Source organism: Anolis carolinensis, chromosome 5, assembly GCF_035594765.1.
Source record: "Anolis carolinensis isolate JA03-04 chromosome 5, rAnoCar3.1.pri, whole genome shotgun sequence".
Lineage (NCBI taxonomy): Eukaryota > Metazoa > Chordata > Lepidosauria > Squamata > Dactyloidae > Anolis > Anolis carolinensis.
Window position 1 is genome coordinate 86,200,920 of NC_085845.1, and position 22,530 is coordinate 86,223,449.

A 22,530-nucleotide genomic window follows, 5' to 3' on the forward strand; every position below is an offset into this window, starting at 1 on the left:
ATAAAGCTAATGAGCCTCTATCAGTAGCCTTTGACAAAAACTTGGCTGTATATCATGAAGGAGTGTCCTTGGAGTCAAATGAAACAGATGCCTCAAAAAAGAATTTCCTCATTACTGAGATAAAACAACATACAAGGTAAACAATTACCCCGGACCTTGTGATGAACCAATGTCTTCTTAGAGCCCACACTGTTGTTTCTATTTTTGAAAGGCTAGAAAAAATAGAAGGACAGTTGGAGCTTCTTAAACTTGCTATTGACGCTTCACCCAGAAAAATACCTTTAAAAGAAAGTTCAGGTAGAGATAATAGCACATGGGCCAGAGTGGAGGAGAATATGGTGTATGAAAACGCCTCTATAATACCCAGTAAGGAGCTGCAAAAACATAATGGCAATAGGATCAGAACTTCCAATAGGATCAGGATTAGAGCTATCAGAACTTCTTTGAGCCAGGTATTACACATACACCCACATAATACCGATATGCTTACAGTGGCGTGGCTCTCCAGAGTGTCAGCTCACAACAGGATTCTCATATCATTTGAGCAGATGATAATTCTCAGCATGCTGATGAAGATGAAGCTCTTTCTGTCCAGTTTTCAAATACAGTAGAGTCTCACTTATCCAACACTCGCTTATCCAACGTTTTGGATTATCCAACGCATTTTTGTAGTCAGTGTTTTAAATTCATTGTGATATTTTGGTGCTAAATTCATAAATACAGTAATTACTACATAGCATTACTGCATATTGAACTACTTTTTCTGTCAAATTTGTTTTATAACATGATGTTTTGGTGCTTAATTTGTAAAATCATAACCTAATTTGATGTTTAATAGGTTTTTCCTTAATTTCTCCTTATTATCCAACATATTCGCTTATTCAACGTTCTGCTGGCCCGTTTATGTTGGATAAGTGAGACTCAACAAGGGTGTTCCGAGATTTAAGCATTACCACTTTGATAGGTGTCTATACCTATGTCACCAACAGGGGAGCTAGTATAATTGATTATATGGCAATTTCTGCCAACCTGATACTTGATATTCAAAGATTTGCAATTAATAATAGGGTCGAGAGTGATAATTTTTCTCTGTTACTCCTATTTAATTTCGAAACATCACCTCCAACACAATCCTCTCAAAATTCTCAAAATATAAATGGAATCCATGTTGGAGAACAGAGAATAATGTGGTCAGTCAATTAGGCAACTCCATTCTGCACATACTGGAGAGCAATCCCTATAGATTTCACCGACAATACATCCAAGACTCGAATACAGATATTTTATGTGCCATCATTCAAAGTCTCAGACCCAAACTGGTGTGTAACAAACAACTAAACCCCCAAAAGGTGGGAACTAACAGATGTTTTGATTTTGAATGTAGAAGCACAAGGCAAGCTCTAATAAAGTACTCTAAACATACACTTAGAAACAACGATATTGCTGTTACTGTAAGTCTAGCTCGGATGAGGGCTTCCTATAAGGCACCTTTAAAGCAGAAAAAAGACACACTTTATTGCTCAGTGGAACCAATTAGTCTTGGGTGTGTCGGAAAGAAATAAGTAGGGGTTTTGGGATATTATCTCAACCAAAATGCACACGGTCAGGTCAGTAGTGCTTCAGTGTATTTGTGTGTGTGTGTGTGTGTGTGTATGTATGTATGTGTGTGTGTGTGTGTGTATATATATATATATATATATATATATATATATATATATATATATATATATATATATATATATATATTAGCTGTGCCCGGCCACGTGTTGCTGTGGTAAAGTATGGTGGTATGGGAAATAAAGTACTGAGGAATTGGTGGTAGTTAAGGTAAAGGGTAAAGGTTTTCCCCTGACATTAATTCCATTATAAATGGGTTATATAGCTGTGTGGAAGGGCCTTGAGTCTACACTGCCATATAATCCAGTTAAAATAAAATAATCTGTATTTTATAGGCAGTGTGGAAGAGGCCTAAGTGAGGCCTAACTCTGCCTCTCCCCTGGACTGAGTGGGTTGCTAGGAGACCAAGTGGGCGGAGCTTAGCCTTCTAACTGGCAGCAATTGGATAAAAACAATTATTCCTCTCCCTCTAATTAGGACTTTCTTTTTCTTTTCTTTTTGTTGTATCAACCTAGAGGCGTGGATGAGGGGTTGTGCTGCCAAGTTTAGTGTTTCTGGGATGTGTAGTTTTGTTGTTTTGTCCTAGGCCGAAATTTCATTACCCTTTTATATATATAGATATATATATAGCATGTATGATAACAGGGGGTTCCTAACTGTATTCAAAAGTAGGGGGCACTGGCGCTTCCTTTCTAAAGTCCTTTTCGAATTTTGAGGGTAAAAATTTGAAACTTTATGAAACTTCCAAAACTTCATAAGTACCTCGTTAATAGCGGTTGCACATGCGCATTAAGGAAAAATTACTGTTAATGGGGAAATTTGAGAGGCTTCAAATATACCTCACAACCTCTGAGGATGCCTGCCGTAGATGTGGGCAAAACATCAGGAGAGAATACTTCTGGAACATGGCCATACTGCCCGGAAAACACACAACACCCTCATTTTTGAGCTATCCTGATGAAACCTGCTACAGTGGTAGAACACATTTACTACTGGTATCTCACTAAATTTCAGAACGTTGATTTATCCACAGATTTTTGGCAAATTTTCAAAGTTTTTATTAAAAACATTTTTAATAATAACAAAAATCTGTTTCTGGTTTGAAAGTGTTATTTCCTGTTTCATTGGGTTATCTTTATTTTGAAAGTTGTTGTTCTGCTCCAGAAACTTCATTTTTGTGGCAGAAACTTTGTTAAGTTGGTGAAGAGAGACTCAACAAAGCAAAATATGCTATTTATAGGATGATGTCCCTTGCGCAAAGACAAAGTTTTGGCAGCGTAATAAAGTTTTGCCATGTTTTTATGACAGAAACAATTAGGAAATGACATTTATCATCTAGGAACAGAAATCATAACACACCATCAAACCACTCCCGACAGAAAAGAAAATCTGTTCCTGGTTTGAAAGTGATTTTCAAAGTGAAAGTTGATTTTTTAAATTTAAAAAACATGAAAAGAAAAAAATATGTCATGCCTTTTGAGTTTCAGAAAGCTAATATGTTGTTGTGGCTGTAAGAGGCAACAAGATACCTGTCCGGATCCAAAAGATATTTATTGAAGTGATACCTTACTCTGTCTCAGGAGGAGATATTTTCTTCTCCTTTTTTGTCATTAGGTGTTTCTGTGTTTGCAGAGCCAGTGATGTACACAGGTTTGGAAAGCTATAAAATATCATAGAAACATAGTGTTAGAAGAGACCACAAAAGCTATATACTCCAGTCCAAGCCTCTGCTATCTAGGAATCAAAGCACTGCCAGCAATTTCTGTCTGGACCATTTTCCACATCAGCATGGGAATAATGTGATTTCCAGATGTTATGAAACTTCAATCCCAGGACCTCTTGCCAGTTGAAGTGTTGAGTGTTGAGATTTTCAGCTCATTTTTTGAAGGGCTACATAATTCTTACTCCTGTCCTACATGCAATGGAATACAGTAGAGTCTCACTTATCCAACATTCACTTATCCAACGTTCTGGATTATCCAACACATTTTTGTAGTCAATGTTTTCAATACATCGTGATATTTTGGTGCTAAATTTGTAAATACAGAAATTACTACATAGCATTACTGCGTATTGAAGTACTTTTTTTGTCAAATTTGTTGTATAACATGTTTTGGTGCTTAATTTGTAAAATCATAAACTAGTTTGATGTTTAATAGGCTTTTCCTTAATCCTGTCTTATTATCCAAGATATTCGCTTATCCAACATTCTGCCGGCCCGTTTATGTTGGATAAGTGAGACTCTACTGTATTACATGAATTCCTATCACATATCTACATATATCTCTATGGGTTATGTCTTTGTTTTGTTGTTGTTGATATGTGTTTTCAGGTTGACTCTGACTTATTTATTTATTTATTTCAAATATTTCTATCCCGCCCTTCTCACCCGGAGGGACTCAGGGCAGCGTACAATTGGCAACAATTCGATGCCGATACATCATTAAAAACAACAACATATAAAAAATACAACCAATTAAGTACAGTATAAAATATAAAACATAAAACGTGTTTAAAATCCGTTCGTCCAATATCCTCCAACTTTATCCATATAACAATCTGGGTCGTCTTTATCATTTATTCATTAAAAGCCTGGGCACAAAGCCATGTTTTTAAGGCTTTTCTAAAACTCAAAAGGGTTGGGGCTTGCCGTATATCTCTGGGGAGGGTGTTCCATAGCCGGGGAGCCACCACCGAGAAGGCCCTGTCCCTCGTTCCCACCAGCCGCACCTGTGAGGCAGGCGGGACCGAGAGCAGGGCCTCTCCAGATGACCTCAGGGATCTTCCTGGCTCATAGGAGGAGATACGTTCAGACAAGTAGATTGGGCCAGAACCGTTTAGGGCTTTATAGGTCAAAACCAGCACTTTGAATTGGGCTCGGTAGCATATCGGCAGCCAGTGGAGCTGGCTTAACAAGGGGGTGGTACGCTCCCTGTAAGCCGCCCCAGTTATTAGTCTGGCTGCCGGCCGTTGTACTAGTTGGAGCTTCCGGGCCGTCTTCAGAGGCAACCCCATGTAGAGAGCGTTGCAGTAGTCCAAACGGGATGTAACCAGAGCGTGGACCACCGTGGCCAAGTCAGACCTCCCAAGGAACGGGCGCAGCTGGCGCACAAGTCTTAGTTGTGCGAAGGCTCCCCGGCCACCGCCGAGACCTGGGGTTCCAGGCTCAGCGATGAGTCCAGGAGAACCCCCAGACTGCGAACCTGCATCTTCAGGGGGAGTGCGACCCCGTCCAGCACAGGCTGTAACCCTATTCCCTGTTCAGCCCTGCGACTGACCAGGACCTCTGTCTTGTCTGGATTCAGTTTCAATTTGTTCGCCCTCATCCAGTCCGATACAGTGGCCAGACACCGGTTCAGGACCTGAACAGCCTCCTTAGTGACAGGTGGAAAGGAGTGACAGAGCTGGACATCATCTGCGTACAGATGACACCTCACCCCGAAACTCCGGATGATCTCTCCCAGCGGCTTCATGTAGATGTTAAACAACATGGGGGACAGTACTGAACCCTGCGGGACCCCACAAGTCAATGGTTGTGGGGCCGAGCAGGTGTCCCCCAAGGACACCATCTGGGACCGACCTTCCAGGAAGGACCGGAGCCACTGCAAAACAGTACCTCCGAGCCCCATCCCGGCAAGGCGCCCCAGAAGGATACCGTGATCGACAGTATCGAAGGCCGCAGAGAGGTCCAGCAGAACCAGCAGGGACACACTCCCCCTGTCCAGCTCGCGGCGTAGATCATCGACTAAGGCGACCAAGGCTGTCTCGGTACCATGCCCCAGCCTGAAGCCAGACTGTGCCGGATCCAGATAATTGGTATCTACCAAGAATGCCTGGAGTTGTGCGGTCACCACACGTTCCACGACCTTGCCCAAAAAGGGGAGATTGGAAATAGGCCGAAAGTTCTCCAATTGAGTGGGGTCCAGTGATGGCTTCTTCAACAGCGGTTTGATCACAGCCAATTTGAGGCTCGCTGGAAATGTGCCTTCCCGAAGGGAGGCATTCACCACCACCTTCCCCCACTCGGCCAACCCCCCTCTGGCTTCTCTCACCAGCCAGGATGGGCAGGGGTCTAGGATGCATGTGGTAGCCCTCACCTCTCCAAGCACCTTGTCCACGTTATTGCAACTCTCTGACATGGGTTTCTTTGCAAGCTTTACTCAGAGTAGGTTTACTATTGGCTTCCTCTTAGATTGAGAGAATGTGACTTGTACAAGGACACTTAGTGGCCTTCTATAGCTGAATGGGGATTAAAATGTAGTCATAGGACCTCATCACATTAGAGTATTTTAACGTCCTAGGATGCTTGCAGGATGCTGGAAGGCTGGAGCCTGTCGGGGCCCATCCTATAGCACAGGGCGCCATGCTTCAAGCATTTTGCAAGCATCCTAGGATGCTACCCAGAGAACATGGGATGAGGTGAGTGCAAGGGAAGCTGGGTGATGACCCTTTCTCCCGTAGGATGGGTAAGGAGGTGATGTGGGCGATATAGGGTGTGGGGCAACGGGTTCCCTCACTGCCCATCAGATTTGCCATGCTGCCTCTCAAATCCCTCCACTATCGCCCACTAATTGGACCTCAATGTGATGAGGTCCCTAGTCCAACACTCAAACCACTATACCATGTGGGCCCTTTTTACAATTTAATATATTCATATAATTTCTTTTTTGTGATTTAATCTTGCAACATTTCTGTTTTTGGTTGCTCACCATTGTGTAAAGTATTGAGGAATAGCACACAATATATTCCTGCTGAGTATGTCAGTTGCTGCCTTTTGTTGTCTGTACTTATATATCTCATATAGGCTCCTTCCCTTCTAGGGTTCAGAAAAAAACTAAAGACATGGCTATGTGCTCAAGCGTTCAATGAATGAACTTTCGAGCTTGACACGGTCGGTTTTTAAGATTCTGGATTAACAAGGTCTAGTGAACGAAAGGACATTACCTTGGTACATGGTAATGTTTTATTATTGTATATTGGTTTTTATGAGTCCCCCAGGGGAGAAGGGCGGGGTAGAAATACCGGAAATAAATAAATAAATAAATAAATATGGACAGGCACAGATACACAGTGTCCTGTCCAGTTTTGATCTCAGCAGAGTATACCATGCAGCACTTGTGTTCCTGGACTTTGCATAGCTATGGAAACCATGGGTAATAGTGAACTCTTTTGAAATGAAAGACTTCTGGCCTAAGAACACCAGAGTTATGGTGAAGGACCCAGAAAATGCCTGGAGAAGATTTGTTTGTGGGATGTGGATAAATGAAATTGTGTACACTGGTCCTATGGATAAAGGGAAATTTAATATGTGGTCCCACAAACCTGATATCAAATGTTTGGTGATTTTTAAAAGAAAATACCAGAGCTGGCAGTAGAAGCAGCTTATGAATGCTACCATCTGCTGCCTGGAGAAGGCTACATCCTTCTAGATGGTCATATGTGACTGTTTCAGTGGTAAAGATGAGCTTCCCTTGCCGCTGTTGCGGGGATGTAGGGGATCCATTGTGCAAATTCAGATTGAAATGGTACATGAGTGAATACTGTCGGGCTGGGCTGTGGCGCAGGCTGTTGAGCAGCCAGCCAGCTGCAACAAATCACTCTGACCAAGAGGTCATGAGTTCGAGGCCAGCTCAGAGCCCCGTGTTTGTCTTGTCTTTGTTCTATGTTAACGCATTGAATGTTTGCCTTATATGTGTAATGTGATCCGCCCTGAGTCCCCTTCGGGGTGAGAAGGGCAGAATATAAATACTGTAAATAAATAAATAAATACTGTGGAAATCTATGGTTTCAGTATTCATCCACAAGGTAAAGCTATAATCCACCGCTTCAACTCAACTTCTAAAATTCCTAATTAGAGATAATTCAGTTCTCTTCAATGGCAGCCAGCAGCTTCTCTGGCAGTTTGGTGAAAAATCTGTTCCCAATTTTATATTAGGGACTGGGTTTGGTAACTTGGATAGTTATTTTACCATTCAACCTAAACCCAAGTGCAACATCAACATCCCACTGACATAGAAAACCATCAGCTGTTATACTTACTGCATGTTTGAGTCTCAGATTCAACTCAATGAACTGACCAACTGGGAGATGGTGCCACTGTCATGGTGGAGTAATTGTTATTGTAATAGTTGTAGATCTCTTTTGGACCGCCGTGTTAATGCTAAATACAAATCTGTTGTTTTTCCCCATACTCCCTTGGGACTCTACTTCTGTAAGGTCATATGTCATCTACAATGGACAGTGCACAACACTGGAACACTTTTTGCCAGTGACTCCTTTGTAGTAGTGGGCATTATAACAACAGTTTGCAGAAAAATAGTGGTGGTTTCTTGTTATGGATCTGGAGGAAGAAGAAACATGATGAAAAAAATTGGGAGGAGATGGCAGAAGAATAAGAGAAGTCAAGCCATTTATTTTGCATATTAGCATTATATATCTCCCTTCCTTATTTATTGTTTCTAGTATTTCCATTTTAATGAGTTTTTCATTGCTATTGCTACCGCTTTGGCTTTATTCATTCTGCTATCACACTCCAACCTGGTATGTTTGTTAACTGCTATCTTTCTTATGTTTGTGGGTTTCCTGTAAACAGAACACATTGTAAATAAATGGCAGGAAATATACAATAAATATATGGCTCAAATAAAGGACAAAAGAAATACTTTAGGAAGTGGTTTAGGAAATTACAAGGAATTTATGAAGGGAGCTAATAGTTGGAGGGGACTTTAATAGGGACCTTAGAAATAATAAAATATATTTTAAAATAATGGAATTTGGAGGACCTATTCGAAACAAATTCTATAAATCAAAAGCCAACACACTTGTTATATACAGTAGAGTCTCACTTATCCAAGATAAACGGGCCGGCAGAACCTTGGATAAGCAAAAATCTTGGAAAATAAGGAGGGATTAAGAAAAAAGCCTATTAAACATAAAATTACATTATGATTTTAAAAATTAAGCACCAAACATCATTTTTACAAGAAATTGACAGAAAAAGCAGTTCAATACACAGTAATGTTATGTAGTAATTACTGTATTTACGAATTTAGCACTAAAATATTGCAACATTTACTACAAAAACAATGACTACTAAAAGGCAGACTGCCTTGGATAATACAGAACCTTGGATAAGTGAAGCTTGGATAAGTGAGATTCTACCGTAGTTATAAATGTTTCACATGGATAGATTTCATATTAATAAAAAACTAATAGGTCTAGAATTTTAAATATGGAAACACAACAGATCTTGATTTAAGATCTTGCGCCTATTATCGTGGAGTTAAAGATAGAGGAACCAGATGAAAAGGAGGTAATAAAAAGTTGTAGATATAAAAATTTGATAATTAACACAGAAAACCCTAAAAAGAACTATTAGAAGAGATAAAAATTATTTTAAAGCGAATAGGGGCTCAGCAAGTATAGAAACAGTCTGGGATACAGCAAAAGTGGTAATTAGGGGTTATTACATAGCAAAAGAAGTAGCAGTAAAGAAACAGCAAGATAAAGAAAGGAAAAGAATGTTTAGAGAAATAGAGGAAACACAAAAACTATTACAAAGTAAATGCCAAGTGAAAGTGAAAGTAAGGCTGGAAAAATTAAAGAAACAATTAGAAGAAATTGATAATTTGGACTTATGAAAAAGACATATTAAAAATAATTTTCCAAGACAAAATACAAACATAATGAAAAAATTGGCTAATTATCTGAAAAATGTGAAAGAGAATGGAAAAGTCATCCACTTGAAGAATAAATATGATAAAATGATAAATTTGAGCAAGGAAATAAGAGAGACACTTGTAGACTTCTACCAGGACTTATATTAAAAAAATACATGGAGGAAAATTTGATGAAAATATACAGAAGATAATGTATAGTGAAGACAATAGGAAATTAGGAACAGTAATAACATATCAAAAAATAAAGAAGGTTATCGACACTCTAAAAATGCAAAATCTCTGGGAGCTGATGGAGACACTGCAGAATTTTACAGAGAAACAAAAGAAATAATAATACCAGAATTGAAGATTTTATAGTATAATAAAAGGAGGAAAAACTCCAGACACATGGAGAGAAACAGATATAATAACAGTGAGAAAGAGTGGGAAAGATCCAGCTGATCCTAATTCATCCCATTAGCCTCCTAAATCAGGATTATAAAATATGTATGAAAATATTAGTAAATAGAAGAGATTATAACTAAAATAGTAAAGAATGATCAATATGGTTTTATAAAGGGTAGACATATTGCGCACCCTATAAGAAATGTATTAAACATTCTTAATCACAACAAAAAAAATAAAATTTACATTCTTAAAATTAGACATATATAACACTTTTGATTCACTAAACCATGATTATCTGCTGCAATTAATGGGTAACTATGGATTTGAAATTTCATTTATTAAAATAATAAAAGAGCTGTGTTGTCGAAGGCTTTCATGGCCGGAATCACAGGGTTGTTCTATGGCCATGTTCCAGAAGCACTCTCTCCTGATGTTTCACCTACATCCTCTGAGGATGGCTGCCATAGATGTAGGCAAAACGTTAGGAGAGAATGCTTCTGGAACATGGCCATACAGCTCGGAAAACACACAACAACCCCAATAAAAGAGCTATATAGTAACACGAGAGCAAGAATTAAAAAAATTAAGGATTAACAAAATACTTTAAAATAGAAAGAGGAGTAAAACAGGGTTGTCCTCTATATTTGCTACTATTTGCGTTAGCAATGGAAGCCCTGACAGATAGAATAAAAACCAATTGCAGGATAAAGGGATATCAGATTGGGAACGAAGAAGTGAATATAAATTATAATGCGAATGACATTTTACTAATAATGGAAAACCCAGCAGAAGCAATAAGAAAAATACAAATAATTTAAAAAAATTTCAAAAGGTATTCAGGATTGAAAGTGAATATGAGCAAATCAGTAATGCTTGTGTACAATATGGGGAAAAGGGAGCAGAAGGAGTTGCAGATAAAAATGGAAGACATAAAAATAATAAGTAATAGAAAAAATACTTAGGCATAATTATTAAAAAAGCAATAACTAAGTTAAAAGTGGCCAATTATGAGGTAATATGGAAAAAATCTAGGAAAAAAATGAAAGCCTGGGGGATAAGCAATTAAGTATCCCGTGAAAAATACAAGCACTGAAAATATGCATAATTCCCAGACTACTTTATATTTTCCAAACCCTATCAATAAAAATAGAATATAGACAATTAAAGGAATGGGATAATACTTTGAGAGAATGGCTTTATGGAAAAAAGAGAAACAGAATAATGAAAAAGATTCAATATATTCCAAGGACAATACTTGGATGGAGGTTTCCAAATCTATAATACTATTATGAGGCCTTCCAATTAAGATCATTACTAGAAATAGGTTTAAAGGGAGAAGATAAATGGATAAAAGTAGAGAATGAAATAAATGTAGGATGCGGAAAATATGGGCTTTACACTAGAGACATTAATGAAATAAAAGAAATCTAACAGGTCCGAGAAAGGTAGCGCATGAACGTTGGCAAAAATAGCAAAAATTATGGGCATATAAAATATCAGCAAAGACCTCAATTAAGAGCATGGGACTCCCCGAAAGATTGGCAAATAATTTAGAAGAAAAGGGATTTCAAACATGATGTTTTGGAGCTTAATTTGTAAAACCATAACGTAATTTGATGTGTAATAGGCTTTTCCTTAACCCCTCCTTATTATCCAACATTTTTGTTTATCCAACATTCTGGCGGCCTGTTTATGTTGGATAAGCGAGACTCTACTGTACTACTGTTATAATTATAACATTCAATATATATATTTTAAAAAATAAGAGAAGTCAAGCTTGTTAACTTTAGAAGAGATCTATGTGGCATTGTTTGGAGAGATTGATACAATACATTGGCATTGTGTATATCAGCTTTTAATCTTTTTGGTATAATTTTCTCTCCATGTTTGTTTCTATTACAGGAACTACCACTTTTTCTCATTCTGTGTGTACTTTCCTTGAGATTGCCTTGAATCTCATTTTGGGAGAAAACTGGGATATACATCCAAAGGATAAATAAATAACCTTCTTCCTCTGTTCTGTGATTCTAATCCTTGTACTTCCACTCCCTAGTAGCTACCAATTCTTCTTTTAAAAAGTTTTTTGTAGCCCCAAGCAATGCATTTGGGACACTTAAGAAAAGAACTGAAAATAGAACTGAAAATTCTTTGAGACATACTTCATTTATGTACAGTGTTCCCTCACTTATTGCAGGGGTTAGGTTCCAGCACCACCCACAATAAGTGAAAATTCACGAAGTAGGGGCACTATATTTATTTTAATATTTATACATTATTTTAGTAGTTATACACTATTTTAAGTCTTTATCAACCAATCATGTGTTGATAAATCGCCTCCTTCTCCTCCCGTTGCCGCTTGGGCTCCTTTTCTCTTCCTTGGCTTCTCTTTCCTCCCTTCATTAGGCTGGAAATTGTAATTTTTATGATTTATAATAGTCTTTTAGAGTTTATTGAAAACCGGCGAAACAGCAAATCCGCGAAAAGTGAACCGCGAAGTAGTGAGGGAACACTGTACATTACTGTTGTGACCATACTTATAATACTGTGTAGAGTTTTGGTAAAAACACCTGAAATCAAGTATTGTGTTGCTGCAGAAGATGCAACCATAATAACCAGTGGTTGAAGTACTTTTCTTGTTCACAGTGTTTGGGGCTTCCTAGAGTAGAAACCAAAGTCTCCTGGTGGTTGTCCTGGAAAGTGTACAAAATTTTTCATTCCGTGGATAAGGTGGCTAAATAGATGTTTTTCTTGCTCCATTATCTTAATGGTAAGATAAGGGCACTCACTGAAGCTGCATGACGGATACTTCAGGGCAGGTTAGAAAAAGTACTTTCATGGTGCATAGTTAAACAATGATACGATGAAGTGCCCCAGAGAACCTTATGTAGGTTTCAAAGAACAGCAGAAAAATTTATAGAAGACAGCACTGTCAAATGTTACTACCCTGTTTCCCCGAAAATAAGACATCCCTAGAAAATAAGACCTAGTAGAGGTTTTGCTGAATTGCTAAATATAAGGCCTCCCCAAAAGTAAGACCTAGCAAAGTTTTTTTTTTTTGGAAGCATGCCTGCCAAACAGAACACCAGAGAATGCAGGATCGGTAAATGTACGTACTATAGATTGTTGTCCATGGAAATAATGGCAGTAACAAGAAATTCTTGATAAGATTCAGATTGTTTGGTTATGCTGGTTTGTGATTACAACTACTGTACAGTATATAATAAATGATCATTTTTTTATTCAACAATTAATGTGAATTCTTCTTCATGGAAAAATACGACATCCCCTGAAAATAAGACCTAGCGCATCTTTGGGAGCAAAAATTAATATAAGACACTGTCTTATTTTCGGGGAAACACGGTAGTTGTGACGGCAGCATTATAAGAGAACACAAATAAGAAGGTGCTCATATATTATTTGTGAGTTTCCTATGAGCATTTTCTTGGCCACTGTGTGACGAAAATACATAGGTAAGTTGGCCTTCAATCTGAGTGGCCTTGTACAATTTGTCGGTTGTTCTTTGTAGCTTCCCCATCAGAATAAACAAGGGCATGCTGTGACAATAAATTTGTGTTTCTTCCTGCACAGTACATGCAACAATTATTTTCTTAATAACGCCCCCCCACACACACACCCTGAAATTAATTACACAGTATAAACAGTTGGGAAAAAAGATTCTTGGATATATATTTTATTTGAGTGGTTTAGAATATCATACAGTAAACAAGATTTCTGTAAAAGTTAATTTATCCATAGTGGTGCGTTTCATAAAAATAGTTGCTCACTTACAGCCTTTCTGTGACTATTAATACATGGAATTATATTTATAGCGATAGAGCTGTACAAGGTAAATTCACAGCTAACACTACACAGAAATATTATTTGGAATGGGGTTTAGATGATGTGCTGTCTTCACAGGTTATCAATTACAGCCGCATAAAGCAATTACTGCACAAGGAGTCGCTGGGCACTGTGCAAATTGGAGTTTATGCAAGCATAATCTCAATGGTTTGTTTTCCCCATTGCTGTTTGCTTCTGTTCATTGTGTGGAGGAAATAATGTTGTTGGACATGTGTTTCCATTTTGATTAGGGAAACATGATCTGAAGTCCAGATTTAATAAATTAACATCAAATTATGCCAAATATCTAGACGAGGGGGATAAAGATATATCTCTAATTTCTTAATTAAAAACTATATATATATTTTTGTAAACAGCTACATATCTTTGTGCTTTCTTAAAAAATTATAATGGGACTCGTTTTTAAATAAGTATTTTCTTTCAAATACTTGCACAATACTTGTGCACACAAAGTACACGATCCTTTATTTCCCAGCTACTATGGTTGAAATATGTCTCCATATCTCCTGAAGGAAAAACAGAAGTGCAGTAGCTCTCCTTGAGAAATAGGCTAGAGAGCTTACAAGATACGGATCTCTTGCACCAAGTATGGACTTAATGACTAAAATCCCACCACCTTTTCACATTCTTCTCCAAGTCAAAACTTTCAGTGACCTTCAAAGCATAGTTACGGAGTATTGTTGTTTTTACTCTTCTTTGTATTGCTGTTGCTATTTTTTTTTCTTTGTAAGCAAACATCTCAAGGATAAAGAGATGATAAATGGAGCTCATTGGAGAAGCTGTACTCGATCAATGTGGAATGAAAAGTTCTTGTGGCACTTAAGAGTTGAACTTTAAAAGCAAGAAAGACATAAATAAGAATGTAGAAGGAAGAACGGAGCTGGATGCCCAATGAATGTGATAAATATGATAAATGAGGATTTTTCCCCTCAATCTCTTATTTTTGAATTTTCACGGTGTGATGGTAGACAGAAAAGACAGTCATATCAAAAGAAAATTGACTAAATGCTCAGGCAATTATGAGTTTCTGTTGGAGACAGAAGCTGTTCTGAAAGGAAACTGCAGCTTTTAATCTTTCAGGAATCAAATCCTGATAATCGTAGTGGTTTGTGGAAACTGTATGTTACAGTTCCTCATGTTGACTCTGGTAAACCCAGTGTGTCTGTGTGTGTGTATATATACTTGTGAGTGGGGTAGTAATTTGTAGTAAATTGCTTTTGAGGCTTGATTTGCAAATACAATTCCACCCGAACTCTTTTCCCAACATACAGAAATATGGTTTGTTCACAAAAAATGGCAGTAGAAATGGTATCACACCAGCTAATCCACTAAGGTTCCTCACCTTGCATAATGAATTATGCTACTGGTAATTGGGTGGTCTATTCCAAAGTGTTAACAGTAGAGACATGTCATGGATGTACAATTTCAAATGCTTCAAACCCCCATCTGGATATGTCAATAACAATTTATTTACAACATTGAACTCAGATAAAAGATTCTATTCCCACTTTTAGCTTGCTCCGTGCAGTTTTATTTAAGGCGATGTTCCAGTTTGTGATTGCTCTAACTTCTTCCAGTTTCTTGATATAAAGTTTGAATGAAAATCCCAAATCCTTCATGCAGTGGAAAACAACAAACTAAAGCTACACTGCACTGTCCTCATGGTCAACTGTCCTTCATATTATTTTGGTTTCTTCCATAGCTGCCAAAGTCTCTGAAGTGAAACTGGGGACTTGAGGGTCACATTTAAATACTGTGTGGCTATTATGTTGCTTCAACTTATTAAGACATTATGCACGTTTGTCATGGAATTACATATTACTGTTTCCATTCCTCAATGTTTTGCGTATGTATGTGTGAGATAGTTAAAATAAATTAAAATAAATCAGTGTGAGACAGAAGCTAAGAAGGATGTTCTGTGTCACTGTGAAACAGTTAGAAGGCAACAGTCATGGATTTATCTGCTCATAGCAGAAGTGCCAGATTTTAGTACACTAGGCAGCTTATCAGAACCTGGAATTTTCCACGGTCCTGGTGAGACAGTTGCCTTCCGAGCTGTTGTGTTGGTGCTGCGTGTGTTAATGGAGTGGAGATGTCCCTTCCATGGGAACTCGCTGGGCTTCCTCTCTGATTCCTTCTGGTTGTGATCCATGTCACTTCCATGAGAGCTGCAGCTATTGCTACTGTACGCCTTTGTAGCACCAGAGGAATCCAGCTTGACATGTTTGGAAGCTGCAGCTGGTTTCTTCACTGCAGCAACTGCGGTATCGTGGTCTTTTATGCCAAGAGATCCTCCTCTTTTGCTGTCCAGCCACTTGGATCTCCCGGCCAGTTCATCATTGGTTCCAGCACACCCATGATCTCGTACTCCAGGCTCGGCTGTTGCGTTCAGTCCGACTGCCTTACTATCTGATGTTGGCCCACCACTTTCACCAGTCTTACTCTTGCCTTCTGAGCTTCCTTTCCTAGAAGCCTCTTCATGCTTTGACCTGTCTACCTTTTTAGGACTTACAGACCTCTCTCTTTGCTCGCCTAACCTTTTCTTTTTGTGGCCATTTGCTGAAAGCTCCTTTGGTTTTTTTACATCAGGTTCCCTCTTAATATCCCAAGTTGGTTCTGGGTTTATATGGTAGGAAGGGTCAGAGGGTTGGGCTAGATGTGATGAAGATAATGGTGAAACAATGTCATCAAGGGAAATAGTTACTTCCGGCAGACCTGGGGAGGAGGCAGTGGGAGAACTCCAGGTGTTTGGTTCGTCTGTTGTAAAAACAAAGAAGGAACAAGGTCATTCAAGCAGTCTTTTTCAGTATGCATATTAGAAACAGAGTTTCGACTCCATTTTCTAAAATCCCTCAGCCACAATCCTCAAAATGCTGGCTAGAGGTTTTGGGGAAATATACAATTGACACCTAGAAATCTGGCAATAGAGCAACCAGAGAGCAAACAACCTGCTAGTTGAGACAGATGTCAGAAGAACTCAAAAGGGGGCAAAGAAGGGGGGCAAGTATTAGAAAAAATCTAAACCTTCTCCAGCACAGGCAGACAGCTATAATACTGGCACAATATTAGGCCAGGTTAAGAGGGGTTTGGATATAGCAGCTGTGGGTGCTGAGCTGAGAAAGGTTTAGATTTAACCCTGTTTCAATGGTTCTAATGTTGACTCAGCTGGGCTCTGTCACCTTGATTAGTTAGGGTCATGCTTTTGATAGAAACTACAGCACATAAGGAGATAGACAGAAGCCTTCTTCCCCATGTGGCTCTAATTGCTGCTCCTGAAACTAACAACACGTGGACGAAGAATCAAGTAAAATAGTAGATTATAGTGACGGGTTTATACTCTTCCTTCCTCCAACTCCCAGTCCCACTTCAATTCACCACCCACAATTGTTTTATAAAGACATATGGAGTTTCAGCCAGGGGCATTCGCATGTAGTTTCAGCCTTGCATGGAGGCTTAATTGAGCTACCAACAAAAACTTCAGTGAAAATATGCTGGACGAACCAAGTATGATATGAACTCTACCCAACAAAGTCAGACTGCACGTAGAATTCAATCTAAGCTGCAAACCACAGAAAGTAACATCAACTACCTGCCTTCTTGGAAGGAAGCAGTTTTTATACATGCAAATCATTCAATTGACCATTCAATGGTTATTTGAGATATTATCTTATAAAAGACTTCCATGTATCTGTAGTATGGGATTATCAGAATTAAATAGAGACTGCGGCATTCAATGGGCATCATAGGTAAGGCACACACCTCAATAGGTGCCAGTGGAAGGGGAAGGGACAAAGCTATCGAAGCCACACTCAGTGTTTCCTTAGCTGGCCTGCTTCCCTCAACATCCTGTTTTCCACCACCATTGCTGAATCCAGACTATTTGGTATCTGTGGATACACTGGGGCAGAAGCATAATCTCTTCCTTCTCTTCTGGAAGCAAAATGGTACTGTTCCATTATCCAGAAGGATGCAACTACGGGGTGATAGAGAGAAGGATAGTCCATTTTATGGGGATGGGGAGTGAGTTGAAGGAGTAAAATCAATTCCCTCTGTTTTCCAGTTATTCCCGCCACCCATGTCCCCGTCATGGAAACAACCCTGGTTTATGGTATGGGGGTATTCCAGCAAAAACAGAGTAAATTGTTTTCCTCCTTCCATTCCTCCCCCCATAAAATGGGCCATTATTCTCTCTCTAGCGCTCCCTAGTGGCCTCCGCCTGGATAATGTAACAATACCAGCAAAACATTTGGGTCTAGACTCAATTTTATCCCCTCTCCCCACAAGGAGTCAGGGAAATAGTTGGTGTTCATACAGAGCCCAGAAAAGGAAATACAGTACAACCCTTGTATCCATTGGGGATACGTTCCAGGACTACATGAAATGGTGGGCAATAATAGCTCCTATAAAACAAATGACTTCTGATGGAAGCATAGCATAGACTTAAACTTGAGGACCCAGGAAATCACTAGGAAGAACATATTTTATCAGATGCCAGTAGCAGTCTCATGGATGTGGGGGTTGTACTGTGATGCATGTACAATTATTTCAGACATTGTTTACAAACTAACACTTTTTTTGAAACAACCTTTATCTGTTCCCTTCTAACATTTTGTCCTATTTCAAAAAATATCCACTATAGCATTGTTTGGAACTCTGATCCCCTCCTCTTCTTGCCTCAATGACGTATTATGAACAATGCCACTTGTGGTAATTTGCATTATTTCCTCTGTATCAGAAGTGCTTTCACAAAAGAAAATTAACGATTTTTAAAATTCTAGTACGAGAAAGAGATCAAATGTTCAACAGGTTGTATTTAGACTAAGTTTGTTAGTCTAATGGGACTTCAGTTAAGTCATGCTTCATTTGTCCCATTTATTTAACCGAGGCCTATGTTCAGATAACTTAATCTAAATCCAATTCACGGTGTCCAGGTTTATGGGTAAACATCCGTTCTTTCATAATTAAGGAATTTTTGATGATAAGGCTGCAATCCTATGCACACTTACCTGAGAGAAAGGTCCACTGAACACAATGAGACTGACTTGTGAACAAGCATAAATAGCATTATGTTCTAAAAGTCAAAAAAAGTCCAATGCAAAAACAAACAAGGAACCACAGTTTAGAACATGTGAACTTTCAGAAACCTAGACATTGTATATGTTCAAAGGTCAGCAACGGTGTATGTGTATGTGTGTATGTTTGCATGTTAGCATGGACATATCCAGGTATCTTTTTGTAGCTGAATGTACTTCATGGACATTAGCCTAAACTCTGCTCGTAGTTCTGACTAAAGTAAACCTATTGATTCAGTGGGATTTACCTATGTGTTTACTCACCATTTAATAATTGACTTACCTTTGTTTTTTAGCCTTTTAGATTAGATGTTATGTACATGCATCTATGAGACTGTACCCCACTTATGCTGGTCTTTGATGGTAATAAAGATTTTGATTTTATTTGCTTTGACTTAATGGGTCTACTATAGCGGGAAGTAACCAATGAGTTGCTAGCTATCACCTCCAAAGCTGCCCAGAGGTCCCTACAGACTTTGTTGGGGATGGGAGACTGAACTGCTTACAAGATGGGCTTTGTGGGGGTTAGATCGGAGGATGCAGTAACAGAGAAGTAGCAATGTGATATATGTGTGCCTTCTGAAAGATCTCAGCTAATCCCTATTGGAATGCACAGGGTGGACTGAATAAGATGCATCCTTAACTGCATATTGTAGTGAGCAACAAGTTTTGTTATAGGGAAGGAAAGAGTTTCTCACATCCCTTGAAAATGGATTTTTCTAAATAATTATTCAAGAAGAAGAAAAACACATGCATACCGCTGGTCTAATCAGCAATTACCAAGCCAAAGCTGTACCAAATTATGGTCCGCAGATGAATGATTATCGAGCACAGTCAAAGCTAATTTCACAAATTATATTCATGTGTGATGATATCTAACAGATTTTAATCTATGCCTCCTGATATAATCCTAGCAACAAGACAGGCTTTGCTGCAGAGAGATTACAATCTAAACTCTGACAATGCAGGTGAGATGGAGGAAGTGCAGTTTCACTAGTAAGGCTTTCATGCAACTGGGGATTATAATGGGTTGGATTCTCATTATACATGTGAACACATCCTATGTTGCATTGCACTAGAAGCATACAGTCAATCCAAATTAAATGGTATATAAAACAAAGTTTCCTAGAACTATATTCCATTTTTTATTTCCTGGTCCAGTTTCAAAAGGGGGGGATTTTGGAAGCAAAGAGGGGCATGAATCGTGTATTACTCCTCCACAGCACGAGAATACAAAAGGACGTATCAAGACAATAGACTCTCCAAACTCTTTCTTTTATATTGTGAATTTTATATTGTCTGTTTTGCCTGGGCGTGGCCCCATGTAAGCCGCCCCAAGTCCCTCTGGGGAGATGGGGCGGGGTATAAAAATAAAGTTATTATTATTATTATTATTATTGATACAACAACATTGTATGACACAGCAAACAAGATAGATATGCTGGATTTCGTATCACAAAATCACAAGTCGAACACTTCCCAAGTGTCTAGGACTGTGTGATGTATTTTCAGATGATGTGTGTAGATCCCAGTAGGGTGGCCTTTTGCAGTTGGAAGATCGTAATTTTGTCAATGTCTATTGTTTCCAAATGCCAGCTGAGATTATTATTATTATTATTATTATTATTATTATTCTCTCACTATTTCTCCAGGTACCCCACAAGCAATTTCCCACCACAGCTGCCTGGGAAGTAGTTCTTCCCATTTGATTTACTCTCCTGGTTACCTTTTGGCTGCTAGACTTCCACTTTCTTCAGCTGGGAGTGCCCAGGAAATTATTTGAATTTTTATTCAGTTATGTATAGTGTAATCCCGAAATCCCACCATCTAAGATATATCATAAGGCATTAAAATCATGTACTTTGCAGTTCAAAAGGAAACCCTTCAAAGAATTGTGTTCAAACCTTAATGGTTCATTTGGATTTGCTCAACCATCACTAAGGTGATTGCTTTCATAACATATCCAAATATGAAAAATGCACAATTTTATGCTTTATAGCCACTAGATTAATCATTCTGCCCTTTTTCTGATTACAGGAAAATTCTGGAGACATTTATTGTGTTTGAAGTATGTTTACACATTTTAATACATTGCAAAGATGGACACCCCCCATATTAATATACATTAATATAATATTTTTCCTCACCCCTACATAATCCCATTTTAAAGTAATTTTAGGCTAGAAGCACATAATTATAGTTGTTAAGGACAACTTAGTTATATGAGTTGAATCTTTGAAAAGTTCTCATATATTGATTAATATACAGTTGGCACTCCATATCCATGAATATGGATTTATGTATTCAACCATCCATGGTTTGAAAGTACTGTATTACATATACATGCACAAATAATTCCCTAAAGCATATCTTGATTTTATAATTTTATAAAAAGGACAGCGTTTTCCTATGCCATTTTATATAATAAGACTTGAGCAACCATGGATTTTGGTATCCATGGGAGTTCCTAGAACCAAAGCTCAGCAGATATAAATGGCCCACTATATCTGCATTCTCCTCCATGGAAGTGGCATCTATATTTTTCTAATGTTAAATTCACCATATTAGCTACAGAACCTCATCCCCCCCCAAGAGTGAAAACATTTTATCATGCTGAGGCTGTGATCCTACATTGGATTAGCAGACTCCAAAGTATGACCAAGGATGTCTCTTTGTCCTCAGTACCTCCTTTTACATGCAACTGAGCTGCGCCCTGTAGAAGCATACATTCAATGCTATTTAATGTCAAGAGGAGCTGCATTTCTGCAAACAGAAGATGACTAATAGGCTTGTGCATTTTGGCTGAATCATGATCCGTTTCTGCTTACCGGATTCTGGTAGCCCCCCGTATCTGTTTTTGTTTGCTTCCTGAAAATAGGCAGGTAGCCGGATAACCATTTTTGTTAGCCAAAAAATGTGGTTAGATTTGGCCCATTAGTGGCAATGGGGGTGGGCTCCCCAGGCTCCCCTTCCTGTCATTTTAGGCAGTGGCATTGTTTGTCGTCATCTTTCATTAAGGCGTGGATTAAAAGCATCAGAATAAAATACTACTCTTTCTGCAATCCTTTCTTCTTAGATCTGTAGAGGAGACCTTGGTTTAAAGAAAGCGCCTAAGATACCACTCTTTCTGCGATCCATTCCCTTCGGCCTGTAGAGGAGACCAGGTTTAATGCTTCATTAAAGTTGTTTCTACTCTAGAGGAGACAGGTGCTGCAGGTAGGTGCATGCTCTCTCTCTGCAGCACGCAGCTTTGGCATTTTAAGGAGGCTTCTCATTTCCCAGGGAAGGAAGAGCAATTGACCTGGAGCTATCATACCCAGGGCTTCCTTTAAAAAGCCCTCTTTTTGCCCTGCCTGGAGTTGTGCCTCCCCCCCCCGCACTTTTCCTTCTAGCGGAAAGTACAGTGTTCCCTCACTACTTCACGGTTCACTTTTTGTGGATTTGCTGTTTTCAATAAGGTCTAAAAGACTATTATAAATCATAAAAAATTACAATTTACAGCCTAAGGAAGGGAGGTAGGAGAAGCCAAAGGGAGAGAAAAGGAGCCCAAGTGGCAACGGGAGGAGAAGGAGGCGATTTATCAACACACGATTGGTTGATAAAGTCTTAAAATAGTGTATAACTACTAAAACAATGTATAAATATTAAAATAAATATAGTGTCCCTACTTCGTGAATTTTCACTTATTGTGGGTGGAACCTAACGCCAGCGATAAGTGAGGGAACACTGCATTAGTATTTCTGTTTGTATGTCTTCAAGTCACCTGTCATCTTCTATTGGCTCCATGAATTTTATAGGACTTTTTAAAAATGAAAATCACTTAGATGTGATTTTGTCAGTTCTTTCCTCTGAAGTAAAGCCTACAGCATCTCCTATTCTTTGGCAGTCTCCCATCCAAATACTAAGCAGGTTGG

The 22,530-nt window shown here is 38.7% G+C and overlaps 1 protein-coding gene and 1 long non-coding RNA gene across 22 annotated transcripts in view; one reads left to right on the forward strand and one right to left on the reverse strand.

Moving 5' to 3' along the window:
- The window catches only part of LOC103278957 (uncharacterized), a 94,360-nt gene that overhangs the window by 22,159 nt on the left and 49,671 nt on the right, over positions 1-22,530 (forward strand). The window contains exon 2 of the long non-coding RNA XR_506447.3: positions 21,693-21,832. This is a non-coding gene — a long non-coding RNA (uncharacterized LOC103278957). The remainder of the gene's footprint in view (positions 1-21,692; positions 21,833-22,530) is intronic.
- magi2 (membrane associated guanylate kinase, WW and PDZ domain containing 2) overlaps positions 13,346-22,530 on the reverse strand; it is a 929,612-nt gene continuing 920,427 nt past the window's right edge. For 17 of the 21 annotated variants that reach the window (XM_062983516.1, XM_062983514.1, XM_062983518.1 and 14 more), the window contains one exon: positions 13,346-16,301. In XM_062983516.1, coding sequence (XP_062839586.1) covers positions 15,502-16,301 — 800 coding nt within the window. In that variant the 3' untranslated portion in view covers positions 13,346-15,501. The remainder of the gene's footprint in view (positions 16,302-22,530) is intronic. The other 4 variants (XM_062983531.1, XM_062983533.1, XM_062983534.1 and 1 more) reach the window with 2 other exon arrangements.